The sequence below is a fragment of the Bos javanicus genome, chromosome 20, assembly GCF_032452875.1.
Source record: "Bos javanicus breed banteng chromosome 20, ARS-OSU_banteng_1.0, whole genome shotgun sequence".
Lineage (NCBI taxonomy): Eukaryota > Metazoa > Chordata > Mammalia > Artiodactyla > Bovidae > Bos > Bos javanicus.
In genome coordinates, this window is record NC_083887.1 from 37,478,503 (window position 1) to 37,492,399 (window position 13,897).

Below are 13,897 nucleotides of genomic sequence, written 5' to 3' on the forward strand. Positions count from 1 at the left end.
ATACCTTTTCATTGTGTGTAAGGTAAAGATTGCATCCAACTAAGCGGCAGATGGAAAAAGAGACAGATTTTGGTAGATAGTTTTGAAATGGGACACAGGTCATCCCCAAGTGTGGTCCATGTAGTTCATATTTTTCAGTTTAAGTCCCAAATCCAACTCATCTGTCCTTTTGTCAGACAAATGAATTTTTAAAATTCAGACATCAAACCCTGCGCCCAGGAAGAACCCAAGTGAAAATGGAAATACCTTTTAGCATAAGCATTCTGGTTGACTGGGGGCAGGGGGAGGTCATTAGGGGTCATTCAATAGGGGTCATTTTAGTATCACGCTGGGTGTTTAGGGACCAAATGTTCTGAATCAAATGTCATGGTCAGACTGTGGAATTTTATTCTCCACAAAGTCCTCCCAAAGAACGCTGGGGGATGAGATAATGACTCTGAATGGTTAGAGCTTCTAGCCCTTTGGTAACCAACAGGGAGATGGTCCACAGAACTTGAAGTTGGGGTCCAGGTGGCAGAATTTGTCATTTCCTTAGACCAGTGTCTGTGCTCATGGTGGGGAAGGAATGAGAGTCAGCACTCTCATTGGGGAATTTCTAACCAGCTGTGTGACCTTGGGTGACTCGTGGCGTCCATGCAGGTCTCAGTTTGCTCATCTGTTAAAGATGAGATGGGTTTAACTATCACCAGGGCTCCAGGATGGAAGCCTGTGGAGGAGACATGACCTGGGCAGCTGATCAGAGCCCGAGATTCCAGCAATTGTTAAGTCATCGATCATATGTTAAGATTATAAACTCTTGTCTCTTCTTACTGCCTGGACCATCCTGTTTCTTTGTTCTTCCCATCTATGCTCTATGGGTCTGTTTCTATGAACCCTGAAATAAATGTTTAGGAGGTTCCAAGATAAATGCTCAAACCCGGTGTGTGGGGGAGGACAGGCTAGTCTTATACTTGTCACTGGGGCAAGGAGGGGCAGAAAAGCATCAGAGAATGACAAGTTCCCAACTCTTTAAACAAGGAGTAGAAATTATACAGAAAGAGAATATAATAAAATACCCCCAATCCAAACTACCTGAAGGTAAAGTCCCTGAAAAAAATGGTGAAAAGCTTTAATTAACTGTAGGAACTAAATAAAATCATTGTCATCAGGTGCCAACTTGATATGAACTAAAACAGAATGGCTTATTACCTTCAGATAACTGCCATTAACTCCCTGGAAAAGGCTTTCAAGAGGGGGCTGTATAGTGCTTACACACAGATGCTACAAAGTCACTCGTGGTAGGTACTGAGAGGTGCTGCTGAAAGGTCCTTTGCTGCCCAACTCACTCCTGAACCTACCAGCCACGGACCCATTCCTTGAGATGGCATGGGAGACTGAGTTGCTAGGAGGAGCGCTTTCAAATGGTCAGTGGGGAATCCTAGAGTAGACATCTAGGACTGGCAAGCCAGTCACTCTGCAAGTAGGTCCATTGGAAAATAAGGAGGAAAGAGCTAGGTTTGGGAAGACAGCCTGGATGGGCTGCTGGCTGGACTGTTGAGCAGGTGGGACATCTCGAGGTCTGTGCTAGGGTATCTTCCATTTGCCCTTCTCCATCTACCCGCCATCCTGCTCTGTGCCTGCGAGGCTGCCCCGTTCCCTTCTGGCTTCCTGTTGGGTTTGTCCAGTGGGAGGTGCTGACAGATCACAGACAGAAGTGGGAAAGAGAAGTGGATGTATAGGTTCTTCCAGCTCTCTCTCTTGGCAGGTTGGGCAATAGCTCCCTTCCTCCAAATTAGAGCTCCAGCCCCTGTCCTTGGTGGCCTTTTCCAAGGCTACAGCTCATCCTGAGTTCTAGGAATAGCTCCCTTCCTGACCTCAAAGCAACAGGTGGTAACAAAACAATTTCCTATTGCTGATAGTCCCCGAGTGTCTCACCATCACTTGTAGACTCCCTTAACCCAGCCCACACCTTTGCACGCCCTGTTCAGTGATCCTTTTGAGCCTGCAACGCTTCCCTCCAGGACCTGACCCATGCAAAAGCAAATGTGGATAGACAGCAGGCAGGGAAGTGCCAGGATCAAATTTAGGCTTACTTCTCAGTTCTGTGTAAATCAGACTATATCATTGAATCTGTTTCAAGTACTAGATAAAACTAATTTGTAATCAGTATACAGTTTGTATATAAAAACAATGCTAAAGAAGTCATCCTTTAATCTTTTATTATTGATTTGCCAAATCCTTTCTTCATAAATAGTACAAAAGGAAAACCTTAGGACAGGTGAGATCAGATGATCTCTAAGGTCCCTTCTGGAAATGAATTGTTGTGTATAATGGATGGTGATACAGATCACAAGTTCCAAATTAGAAGAGTCCAATGAACAGGCTATACTTGAGGGAAAAAAATAGCCTTAAACAGTAAGACTTGAGAAAGGTAGGTCAAGAATTATTGAAAGGCATTATGCTAAGTGATATAAGTCAGAAAGAGACAAATACTACATGATTATCTCTTATACATGTGGAATCTAAAAAGTACAGCAAACTAGTGAGTATAACACAAAAAGCAAACTCACAGACACAGAACTAGTGGTTATCAGTGGGGAGAGGGAAGGGGGAAAGGGCAATACAGGGGTTGAAGAGTAAGCAGTACAAACTGATAAGTATAAAATAAGCTACAAGGATATACTGTACAACACAGGGAATAAAGCCGGTATTTTATAAGCAAAGTATAACCTGTAAAAAATTTTGAATTTCTATGTTGTACACCTGTAACTTATGTAATTGCACAACCCTATACTTCAATAAAAAATCATACACACAAAAGAACTATTGATATTAATATTCCAAGATGAGCTGCACAGTTAAGAGGACTGAGTGCTCAGATTCTGAATCCTAAAAGCAGGGCTCCTAAATCTTTATCTTTTCCTTGCTCTTTTTATCTCTTTCACATGAGATCAGAAAACGGATCCTTACTTCCATTTCTGTTACATGTGATCTTCATTTCAAGCCCAGCAGGACTGGTTCAGTTGGATACCTCTTCTAGGGTTTGATCAGCTCCCCCTGAAAGAGGAGAGGTTGTCAAAATATACTCAGGAGGATGGGCTTGCAAGGACGTACCTGATCAAGTCCAGGAAGGCGTCTGCAGCTGTCACTTGTACAATTTTGCCTTCTCTGTGCATGTTTTCCTTTGTGCCCTTCCCAGGATGGATGATGATAACAATGATTATGCCAATCACCACGGCAATGATGGTCGTAGTCATGTAATAGACTACAGCTCGCATCCCCATCTTTCCTGATGCCTTACTATCTAGGGCCGCCATTCCTAGGGAAGGCAAACAGAAGGAGATTTTCAGGAAATCAGTTCAGGGAATTGTCCAGTGGAAGGTAATGGGAAGAGCATTTCCTTTTTCACTCCCCAACCCTCTCCCACCCGACAATGGGATTTTATACATGTTATGAGAACTTGGCACCAAATTGAGTCAGGGCATCACAAAAGGTGAAGGGGAAAAGCCATAGAATGGCTAGGCATCAGCTGTGTCAGCTAACACGTGATCACCCATTTTCTGCCCCAAGAGTTGATTTCACATGACTCTCTGATGGTTTGAAGGGGCAATCAAATTCTTTCCTAGGTTGCTACTAGTTGGGGAAGCTGTGAGTGTGAATTAGTGAGTATTGTGTGTGTGTGTGTGTATATGAAGAGATACCTTAAAAAAGGTTTCTGGCAGGATAATCTAAGCATATCTCAAGTTTTGAGCACTCTGCAGACTCACACAGAGTAACTACCATTAAATTCTTTTATAAGAATTATTATTTTATGTATGTACTTGTAAGTTTTTTTATTTTTAATGTAAAATTTAAGCTATTATTCTATTCACTTACTGAGTTATCCTCAATTTACATTGATAGTAGGCCAAAGTTCTCAAACAGCTTCTCTTGTTGTTTCATTTTATCTCATCTCATCAACAGTTTTTAAAAACAGTAATTTTGGTGGGGTTCCTCTCATTTTTGCTCTCTGCCTTCCTCCACCTTGTCCCACAGGCCTGGCATACCTTATCTCATGTGAAACATTCTTCCCCTCTTTTTCAGGACATCTTCAAAGTCTACCTCAGACACAGGCATGATCCTCTGTGAGAGAGGAGGCATGATGGTGAATGTTTCCCTAACTGTTCTAGCAAATGGAACACATCTCCATGCCTCTTGGGATGGAAAAAAATTGGAAATAACCCAAAACTCTCAAAAGATTAAGTTTTCATAATCATAATATGGGCTCTTCTGTTTCATTAACCATTTCTTCATTTGTCTTTTTTCTTTCTCCCCCCCAAACTCCCTAAAACACTAAGATTCAATTATAGCATCATCCAATCGTAATTAATCAAACTATTTTCTTTATTATGCAAAATCATAATTTTATAAATATATTAAAAGTTTACACTGTAGCTCAGTGATCAGTATCAGACTCTAACAGTGGTTCAATATGTAGGTAGTGACTCTGTTTATATCAATGTATTTAGAGTAAGGTAAAGTATATTGGATAATGTCCATGAATGCCAGATAACTGGCTGGGTTTGCCCCCAAATCTTGATAATGGTAATGAGCTTATATGGGAATTGAAGCCATGATCTCCAATTTATAATTTCATGTGTATCTGAATCAAATCATTCATAATTTTCATAATAAGCACGTAGTACTTGCTATATTCTTATTTTTAACAACAATCTATAAGGCAGATTAAAAAGCAATTAAGTAAATTTCTCAGTTCTTAGTTAATACCAAGTAAAATGAAGTGGGAACTTGAGCCCAGATCTTATGTAACTGAATTTAGTGTACTTTCTGCCCCTGAGAAAACCACCTACAGCTCCCACAAACGAGAAGGCCAATTTTGGTTTTAAGGCAGTGAAGTTAGCTTCTTTTATCCTTGCCCTAGGCTTCTTGAAACCTAAGGGTAACACCCACTTGTGAGGTTGGTGCCACTTCAACACTTTACCATCATTAGAAATGGGCTAATCTGTCCTCAGTCCACGTGGTCCCATCCCCCCAGGTTCATCCGCAGGTCTCCTATGGTGTCTCAAAATATCTTGGCTTTCCTGTGCTTGAAATCATTTCTCCCAGAAGGGGCCCACTCTCTTTCCCATCATTGCCTGAGCTCGTCACCACTGAAGCCTGCAATTCTTCGGCGGGCGAGTGGTGTGGGCACAAAAGGCCGGATATCTCTGCTAGGGGTACCAGGCGGCAGTATTCTCTTCCTCCGAGATGCTTTCTTTCCCTCTCGCCTTCTATTCTGTGGTGCTGTTCCGTTCTCACGCCAACTCTTCTCTGCCGCTCCTGCCCACTACTCCCGACCTATAGCTATTCAGAGAGAGCGCTAAGTGGTCAAGGCACAGCACTGGAAACCAACGTGGCAGACAAAGGAGGAGGCTTAAATCTCCCTCCCTCCCACCATGGGGGAGGGCTGGGCACTGTTATTCCGGAATTCACAGCTACAGGGCCATCAGCTCTAGGAAACAAAGTTTATAGATTTTTTGTTTTTCTTTTTTTAAATAAAGTTAATAAAAAAAGAAAACCAGTGACTTTTTACTCCATACTTTCCAATTGTGAAATAGATGAAGACAAACACTGAAGCATTTTCTTTAGCAATGAGCCCAGAGAGAGAATCGATGGTCAAATGAGAGGCCTCACCAACCTCTGCATATTGACCCTGATCCTGTGAAAGAGAATAAAGCAGCAACTGCTAACGTTTTAGAAAAGGCAGGGGTGTGTGCGGGTATCTTTATTAACCAAATCTCCATGGAGGTCCTTCTTCTAAAGGGGTCTGGTGTCCCATGAGGGGCTGCTTGCTGACTTCTGCTCTGGGTACCCCAGTGCCCCTCCCCTCCTCCTTCCAACTCTAACCTCTCCCCTTTTCTCTGAGTAGGGTCTGTCAAACTAAAGGGAACGCTAGAAGCAAAGCCACACACTGTCATCAGGGCAAAGGTAGGATGGATGTGGACAATCTGTCACAACACCGGGTCTGCAAGAGAACAGCCTCAATGCTGGAGGAGCAAAGGAAATGGAGGAAAAGCTCTGGAAGGCAAAACTCCACACGGGCAGGCTGTCATTCTTCCTGTCTCTCACCCCAACTCTGGGGCCATCTCCTTTCTCAAGCCTCCCGAAATTCCAGACAAAGCGCTGCACACAAATGTCAGAGTGTCTGGGCACAAGAGTAAAGCACTAAATCACTTTATAGAAAAGGGAACGCTGGCAGGAAGTGCTCTAAATGTTTGAGAAGGGGGAAGTCTGCATGGAGCCTCGTCATTTTAAAATATATGGAGGAAAAGGGCACTGGGGTGAGGGCGAACGAGGTCACTTGGGTATGCAGGTACTCGTGGGAGTATGTTATGACGACTCTGTGTTCATCTAAATACGTACGTGAGAAACACATTCCAGGGCAAGTAGTAAAGAGAATGATCTTAACTGGTCCCTTTTTCCTCATCTGATCTGGGCTTAGCTGAACCAACCCTATTCAAGACATCCTGACATCTTTATTATGAAAACAATGTGTCATCAGAATTGAGATCCTCTTGAACCCCAAGAAATACTATATTGCCTATTAATTACAGTTCTGCCATAGTTCTTCCAATTACAGTGACATGTTTGTAAGTTTATATGTTTTGTATATTTTGAGTTAACTTTTGTGCTGATCCACTAAATCACTCACCAAATTCTTCCTCTCACCAGTGGCACATCTAATTTCATGACAACTGTATGTTGCAGATATTGTTGATACCATTTTAAAGGTAAAGAGACAAGAGACCAGAGAAGTTAAGTCACTTGCCCAGTGTTGCACAGCTAGCAAACAGTAATGGCAGGATTTGAACCCACACTCAAAGGGAGTACCCTTTCTACTATATCTCAATCCTTACGGACAAGCTAGGAGTCACCCACGTTTCATGCGCTTTTATCCATACTAGCTTTCTCTAACTTTATTGCATTTGAGTTCAATGTTGAAATGAGCCATCTGGCTAGAAGAAATTTGCATACAGGGAGGTAACTGTGGAAAAACTCTGACATTTCCCCACCTTGGGGGGAAGTGGACCACAGTGGTCACCAGAAGGACTAGCTAGAGAGCAGATCAATCCGTTCAAATTCCTCATCATTCCTAGAAAAAGAGCCCAGAATGTGTTCTAATGGAGCACTGAGGATCATGGATATTTGCTGACTGTGGGCACACGGATCTTGTCTTCTTTTCTAAAAACAAACCCATCAAATACCAGTTGTCAACAAAGTAATCAAGTCAACTATACTCCAATAGAAATTAATTTTAAAAAAGTAATTAATCATTCATGTCTGCAAACCTAATATATGTTTACCAATGAGTTATGCATCTAAAAAAGACTGAACAAGACATTCTCTAGAATGCAAAAGATTTAGACTTTGCTTCAAACACCTGAATATTTTAGGCAGCAGTCACTCTGAAGAGAGAGTTTCTTAATGCAAATGGGTTAGTAAGCATTTACCTCTTTATTTATGAAGATAATGTTTAAGTAATCAGTTTAGCACAACAGAAAATGCATGAAATTCACGTTTTGGGGCAAGATGGGGATGGGGAGAGAGTGTTCAATAAATATGTATATGGAACTCTTGTAAGTTTATTGTAAATTACATTTCTTCTGGTATAATATTTGGTATGACTTATTGGATAAATGAAATATGTATTCAGTCAAGTTATTAAAGGGTAACATATAAATAATGTCAAGTTCCTAAGGCTCTACTCTTTGCATGGATTTTATTCTCCCATCTGCTAAAAGTCTGTCTTATACGTTAATGGGTCTCAGTATATTCTTCCAACGATTCCTATTTCTGGCTCTGAAATGTGAAATCTAAAGAAGAAGCCTTCTGCTATGAATGCTCTTTCTACTCACCCTCATGGTGTTTCATTGTTCTTTCAGGGCCACTGGATCAGGCCCAGAAAGAATGGAAAAGGGAGGGGGTGGCAACTGCTGCCTCAAGAATATTGCTCTGTTTTAGTTTTTTATTTTAGATATACTCCTTCTCTACCATGGGTTTCTCAGACATTTATCTAATGAAAGCCGCCTGTTCTCAAGCCTCCTAGAATTTTAAGACGGGCAAACTTATAACAAGGAAATCAAGGATGAGTGGTAGTATATACCGTATTCATGTGATGTTTTTTCAATAAGAAAAACTAAACTCTAAAAAATACAACGTACTTCATATTTACAGGCCGAAAAAGGAGCTCTTGTGTCCTAGAGCATCTGCCCATTGCTGGAGCAAGGGCACCCTGGACCCTCAGCACATACAGCAGGAGAAAAAGCTCTGAGGAAAGGTGTGAGGGGGTGGGAGTGAGCATGGAACAAATTGCTGTAAATATCCTTCTAAAACTATGTGAAGTTTTTTTCCTACTGGAATATTTTCTTCCAGCTTCTTTATAAACTAGATTGGAAAAAAAAAAAATAAGTTCGATGATTCTAGGGGTTCTAGAACAGAAGGCAAATCTTAGTTAGGTTAGAAATTGTATCATAATTTTGCATCACAATGAATAAGCTGGTTAAAGCCTCAGAATTTAATCGAAGAGTCAATATTTTAAAACTACTTAAGGCCAGCCTCAGGCATTTTCAGAAGCACATTGTTTTTAAAAAATTGTGGCTCAGTGATTAAGAGTTCAGGCTCTGAGGTTAGAACACCTGGATTCTACTTCTAGCTCTGGGATGCCCTGTGACTTCTGGAAGCCTTAGTTTCCTTATCTGTATCACGGGAATGAAGAAAGCTCCCTCACAGGGTTTTCATGGCTCTAAAGGGACTTCTGTACAAGACGCACTTAGCATTGCGCTTGTCACATACTGAGCATTCAAGCAATGTTAGCTGCTATTATTAATCAATCAAATAATAATATTTGACCTCTCTAAGTCTCCATTTCACCTAGACAAGAAGATAATACCTACACTGCAAGCTTATGGAAAACTTACATGAAGAATCTATACAAAGTAAGCCCTTGGTAAATGCTATGATTATTATATGATGCCCCCTGTTAGAATTTTAGTGCCAGGAGAGCAGAACAATCTGTTTTATTCATTGATGTAGCCTCCTTGCCCCAAACAGTGCCTGCACAGGAAGATGCCCAATAGAATGTTGAATAGTCATTCTTACCACTGTTGTTGTTGTTATGCTGGGAGGAGGTCACAAACTTTTTAAAAACATTTCACTTAGGCTAGTGTTCGAATGACCAGCACTAAAATTGTTGTGTTTAAAATACTCTGAAATTCAGACTCGCCAATTTTGATTGCTCGTCCCCACGTTTATCACAGTGTCGTTGTTGTTTGGTTGCTCAGCTGTCGACTCCATGGAACGTAGCCCACCAGGCTCCTCTGTCCACGGGATTTCCCAGGCTGGAGTGGGTTGCTATTTCCTTTTCCAGGGTTTCTTCCTCACCCAGAGATCAAACCTGCCTCTCTTGCAAGTCTCCTGCATTACAGGCAAGTTCTTTACCATTGAACCACTGGGGAAGCCCTCTTCCCCAAATTTAATCTGAAGTAGTGAGGTTCCTTCTACCTTGAAGGAGAGACAGACCTTGTGGGGAGGGACCCAGCATCACCTGGAGCTTTATCTCCAGATGGGGGTGGTGGGTAATCCGAGAAGGGCAGGATGGGCAGGAGGCTGGCACACGGCTACCCCTCACCACAGGAGTACCCCTCCCTCTCACCCAGCCTCTCCCTCCCCCCACTCCTTTATTCTTTGCCATCTTTAACAGGATTCACTCTAGCAGATGAGCTTATGTAATTGCTATAGTCCTATCTGTCACACAGTAACAGAACAATGAGCAAATAAATGAAAAACCCAACACAGAGACGGGAATGGAAGAGGAAGTGAGGTTGAATAAGTGCTTAAGATGCCAGTCATGAAATCAATTTAGTAGGTCATGAGCTAGTATCTTTTATCCTATTAATGAAACAGGATAGAATCGAAAACGATAGAGTGCATTACGTGGGGTAAGAGGGAAAAACGTGCAGTTTTTCCAGCTGCACGTTTGTATGTCTGTGTGCGGCCAGGTCACAGCGTAAAATACGTTTATACGGTATCTGCAGGTTCTAGTTAAAAAAAATAAAAAGAGTTTGCAAACGCTGGTATATACCCACATTCAGCTGGGAGTAGAGGCTTGAAAAAGGAGCTCTGAGCTACGGTCTTCCCACCCTCTCACCTTGCTTCCGTTCCCCTGGGGCTGCCCACCCACTCCACCCAAGACTGCACCCCATCTCTAATGGAGACCAAGGAAATGACGGTGCTGATCACTGGAATCTGGTCAACTCATCTGAACAGAAATTCTGCAGACACTGTAATGAAGGGAGAACTTTTAGAAAAGGTATGCTTCATGGAATTTTGAGCCAAGAAGGCTTTTACTTTAATCAGTGATTCTTGGTGAAGAGAGTTAAACCATCTTCCACAAAGAGCTGAGAATGATTTTGTGGAATTCACAGTCAATTAAATCACAAACATTCTCACAAGGGTTTCCCCCCTGGCCAAAATTTCCTTCCTGTTATGGCTGTTCACAGCATCCCAAAACTTGGCGTTTCATTCACCTATGACAGCACTTAGTTTTATGAGGTTATTTTGCCTGAGGAGGACAAAGATGCTTCCTAACAAATGTATCACTGGCATATCACTTTGTCAGCCAAGTTGACTTTTTAATTCAATTCTTAAGGCTTGTCAACAAAAGTCTTTTCCTGAGCTCTGGTGTTCACTAGTAGAATGCCATGGAAAGGAAACATTCTTTTTCAAGATTGTTAAATAGGAAACGTAGTGGAACAGACATGATTGTCAGTAGCAGGAAAAGTTATATCATAAGTCACCTTTTATTCTCAGAGTGGTAGGACTGAGCAGACAATCCCTTTTCTCTGGCTACAGGCAGCCTTGAAAATGAGCTTTCACAGAAGGGAGCAGAGGGGACACGGAGGCCCAGCTTCAACTTCTGCTACCTCTCAGGTCCAAGAGTTTCTGGGTCCTTTTCGTTAACCTTGGGGTGGGGAGAATCCTTCTTTTGGGTGGGGCTTTCCAGGTGGCACTAGCAGTAAAGAATCTACCTGCCAATGCAGGAGATGTAGAAGTGGCTTCAATCCCTGGGTTGGGAAGATCCCCTGGAGGAAGAAATGACACCCCACTGCAGTCTTCTTGCCTGGAGAATCCCATGGACAGAGGAGCCTGGCAGACTACAACTCATGGGGTCTCGAAGAGTCAGACACGTCTGAGCGCCCTCCTTTTGGGTAACCAACTGGTGAGGCCCTCCAAATGGTCAAGCTTTGTCTTCTCTGCACTGTGCTGTGCTTAGTCACTCAGTTGTGTCCGACTCTTTGTGACCCTGTGGACTATAGCCCACCAGGCTCCTCTGTCCATGAGGATTCTCCACGCAAGAATACTGGAGTGGGTTGCCATGCCCTTCTCCAGGGGATCTTCCCGACCCAGGGATCGAACCTGGGTCTCCCGCATTGTAGGCAGATTCTTTACCATCTGAGCCACCAGTGAAGCCCTTTTCTGCACTAGTCTTAACCATTCTATAGTCTCATCCCAGCCTAACACAGCATATCCCAGCCTAACACAGCCCTGCAACGAATGGTTCCAGTAACTCAGGAACCCATCACATCAACTTCCTCTCTCTCTCAGCGTGGTCTCAGGAAACTCTCAGAGGGCCAGCTCTGAGGTTCACGTCTCACAGGCCACAGCTGCCGGCATAAGGCCCACGGAGAGGTGATTTAGATACCCATTCACCCCACACACTAGCCCATCCTTCGCTCACGGTATTGGAATGTGCCGCACAATATGCTTTTTTGAAGAGGAACCAGGGAGTCATTCATCTTCTTTATGTGTGCTAAGCAGAGCAAGAGGGAGAGGCGAGTGGGACCCATGATGAGCCGGGGAGTAGTGATTAGTAACAGCTGACAGCCTCAGACCAAGACCCTTTCTTTGGTTACCTCATTGTAGCAGCCGAACACAAAGGAATGACTGTCTTCTCGCCAAGACTGGGAAACCCAGGACCACAGAAAAGAGCAGCTAAGAGAAAAAGTGAGAGTTGGGCAGTGGGGGCAAGGAGCTGATCAGATCGACTCTGAGTTACACCTGTGGAGTCTGGCTTCGAGAAGAGACCTCTATAAGGTGGAAAGATGCACCCCTGGCAGGGGACCCTCAATCAGACCCTGCCAGGAGCACTGATGTGAACGAGGAAAGCAGGTGACTTCTCTCACAGCAGAAAGAGCACGCAGAGAGCAGCAAATTGCTCTGGTTTAATGAGAGGAAGTTCTTTGAGGGCCAGAGCTCCAGCCCACTCTGCCTTTATTCCCCCAAAGAATGATTTACAACCAACCACCGGATGAGTTGTTGGCCGTTTCCATAACAGCTCTCTTTCCTTTGGGTTGCCTAACTTGCCACGGAAAAGACCTTTATGTTCTGGGCATCGTACAACTTTCTTAAGAAGGTGGTGATCGAGACAGTACGTTTTCTAGCTGGCAGGATGCTGAATGGGACTGAGTTCCAGCATGGGGCCAGACTCGTCCCAAGTTAATCAAAGGGTGTCACAAATGACTGCAGAACATGTCAGACTCAAGGGGTGCTCTTTCTTCCCAGGGAAGGCCTGTCCCTCACAGGAAAAAAAAAAAAAAAGGAATTGAAAGCCTCAGAGAAACCGAAAGCAACAAATGGACATTAAAACTCAAATCTATCTGGCCTGGATTCCCAGAACAGTTGAAGCAGGAGTATGACTCCGGGCCTTGAAATGAGGCTGGGAAGCAGCAAAGAGTGCTGGGGCCAAAGGACTCATACAGACTGTGTGACCCAAGGTCCACCCTCCCCCCTCCAATTCCTTGCCATCAAGAATCTGGAACCATAACCCAACCTGAAATGAACTGAGGTTGAGTCTGTTGCCCGAAATGAAAATTAAGATATTTTTAATATTTCTTTAAAAAAAAAAAAGGAAGAATTGAGAGTAAGATATGTTCACGTGGAAGCATGTTTTCTGCTTGCAGTGCAGGAAACATGGGTTTGATCCCTGGGTCAGGAAGATCCCCGGGAGAAGGGAATGGCAACCCACTCCAGTATTCTTGCCTGAAAAATTCCATGGACAGAGGAGCCAAGCGGGCTATAGTCCATGGGGTCACAAAAAGTTGGACACGACTGAGCATCTTTCATTCATTCATATGCTCACCTGAGCTATTTTCTGAATTAAATCCAGAATGTAGAGTCTTATGTACTACAAAAAAGAATGCATTTTTGAAAAGGTAAGTCCATGTTTTGCCCAGTTAAGAGAGTTTTCAAAGTTAAGTCTTTGGGGATCAAGTTGGGGTTGAGGAGAAGAGAAAGATAGTGGAGATAAGAGAGTTGAGGGAATGACAGATAAGAAAGACAAGAGACAAAAGAAATGGAGACTTAAAAGCCGAGAAGTGTGGGATGGAGAAACAGTTCAGAAGGTGCTTTTATCTCAGTCGGCATATTTCTTGGGCTGTGGCCAACACCCACCCCCCTTTCCAGTTCTGATTAGTTTTCTCAGCATTTAAAAGTTCATCAATTGTTCTTATCTAATCTATAAAGGAATAGTCGCACCCAGGGGGTGGGAGATTGTGCTCCCAAGTACCTGACCCAAACAATAAGGCAGTATCACTTCGCAGAGTGAAAAAGACTGTAAACTCTAGAACTGGTTGGCTTGCCTCATCTCTGCCTCACATGTTAAGTCAGAGAACAGTCCCTCCTTGGAACCGGAAAAGCTGCATTTTTGCCCCCAGGGCCAAGGGCGACAATGGAATTGAATTATTCCTGAAATAGTCCACTAGAACTGGCGCAACACTTGACAGCTTTTTGCCCTTCTACACAAGGGAGTCGTTTCTGCAAATTCTACTTTAGTTTTGTAGCATCAATTTCCTATTTTGATTTTTTTTCAAGGGATAATTTA

At 43.2% G+C, this 13,897-nt stretch overlaps 1 protein-coding gene across 1 annotated transcript in view; it reads right to left on the reverse strand.

The window, feature by feature from the left end:
- SLC1A3 (solute carrier family 1 member 3) overlaps positions 1–13,897 on the reverse strand; it is an 80,587-nt gene that overhangs the window by 12,007 nt on the left and 54,683 nt on the right. Inside the window, exon 4 of the mRNA XM_061393712.1 lies at positions 3,094–3,298. Within this exon, the coding sequence (XP_061249696.1) occupies positions 3,094–3,298 (205 nt within the window). The remainder of the gene's footprint in view (positions 1–3,093; positions 3,299–13,897) is intronic.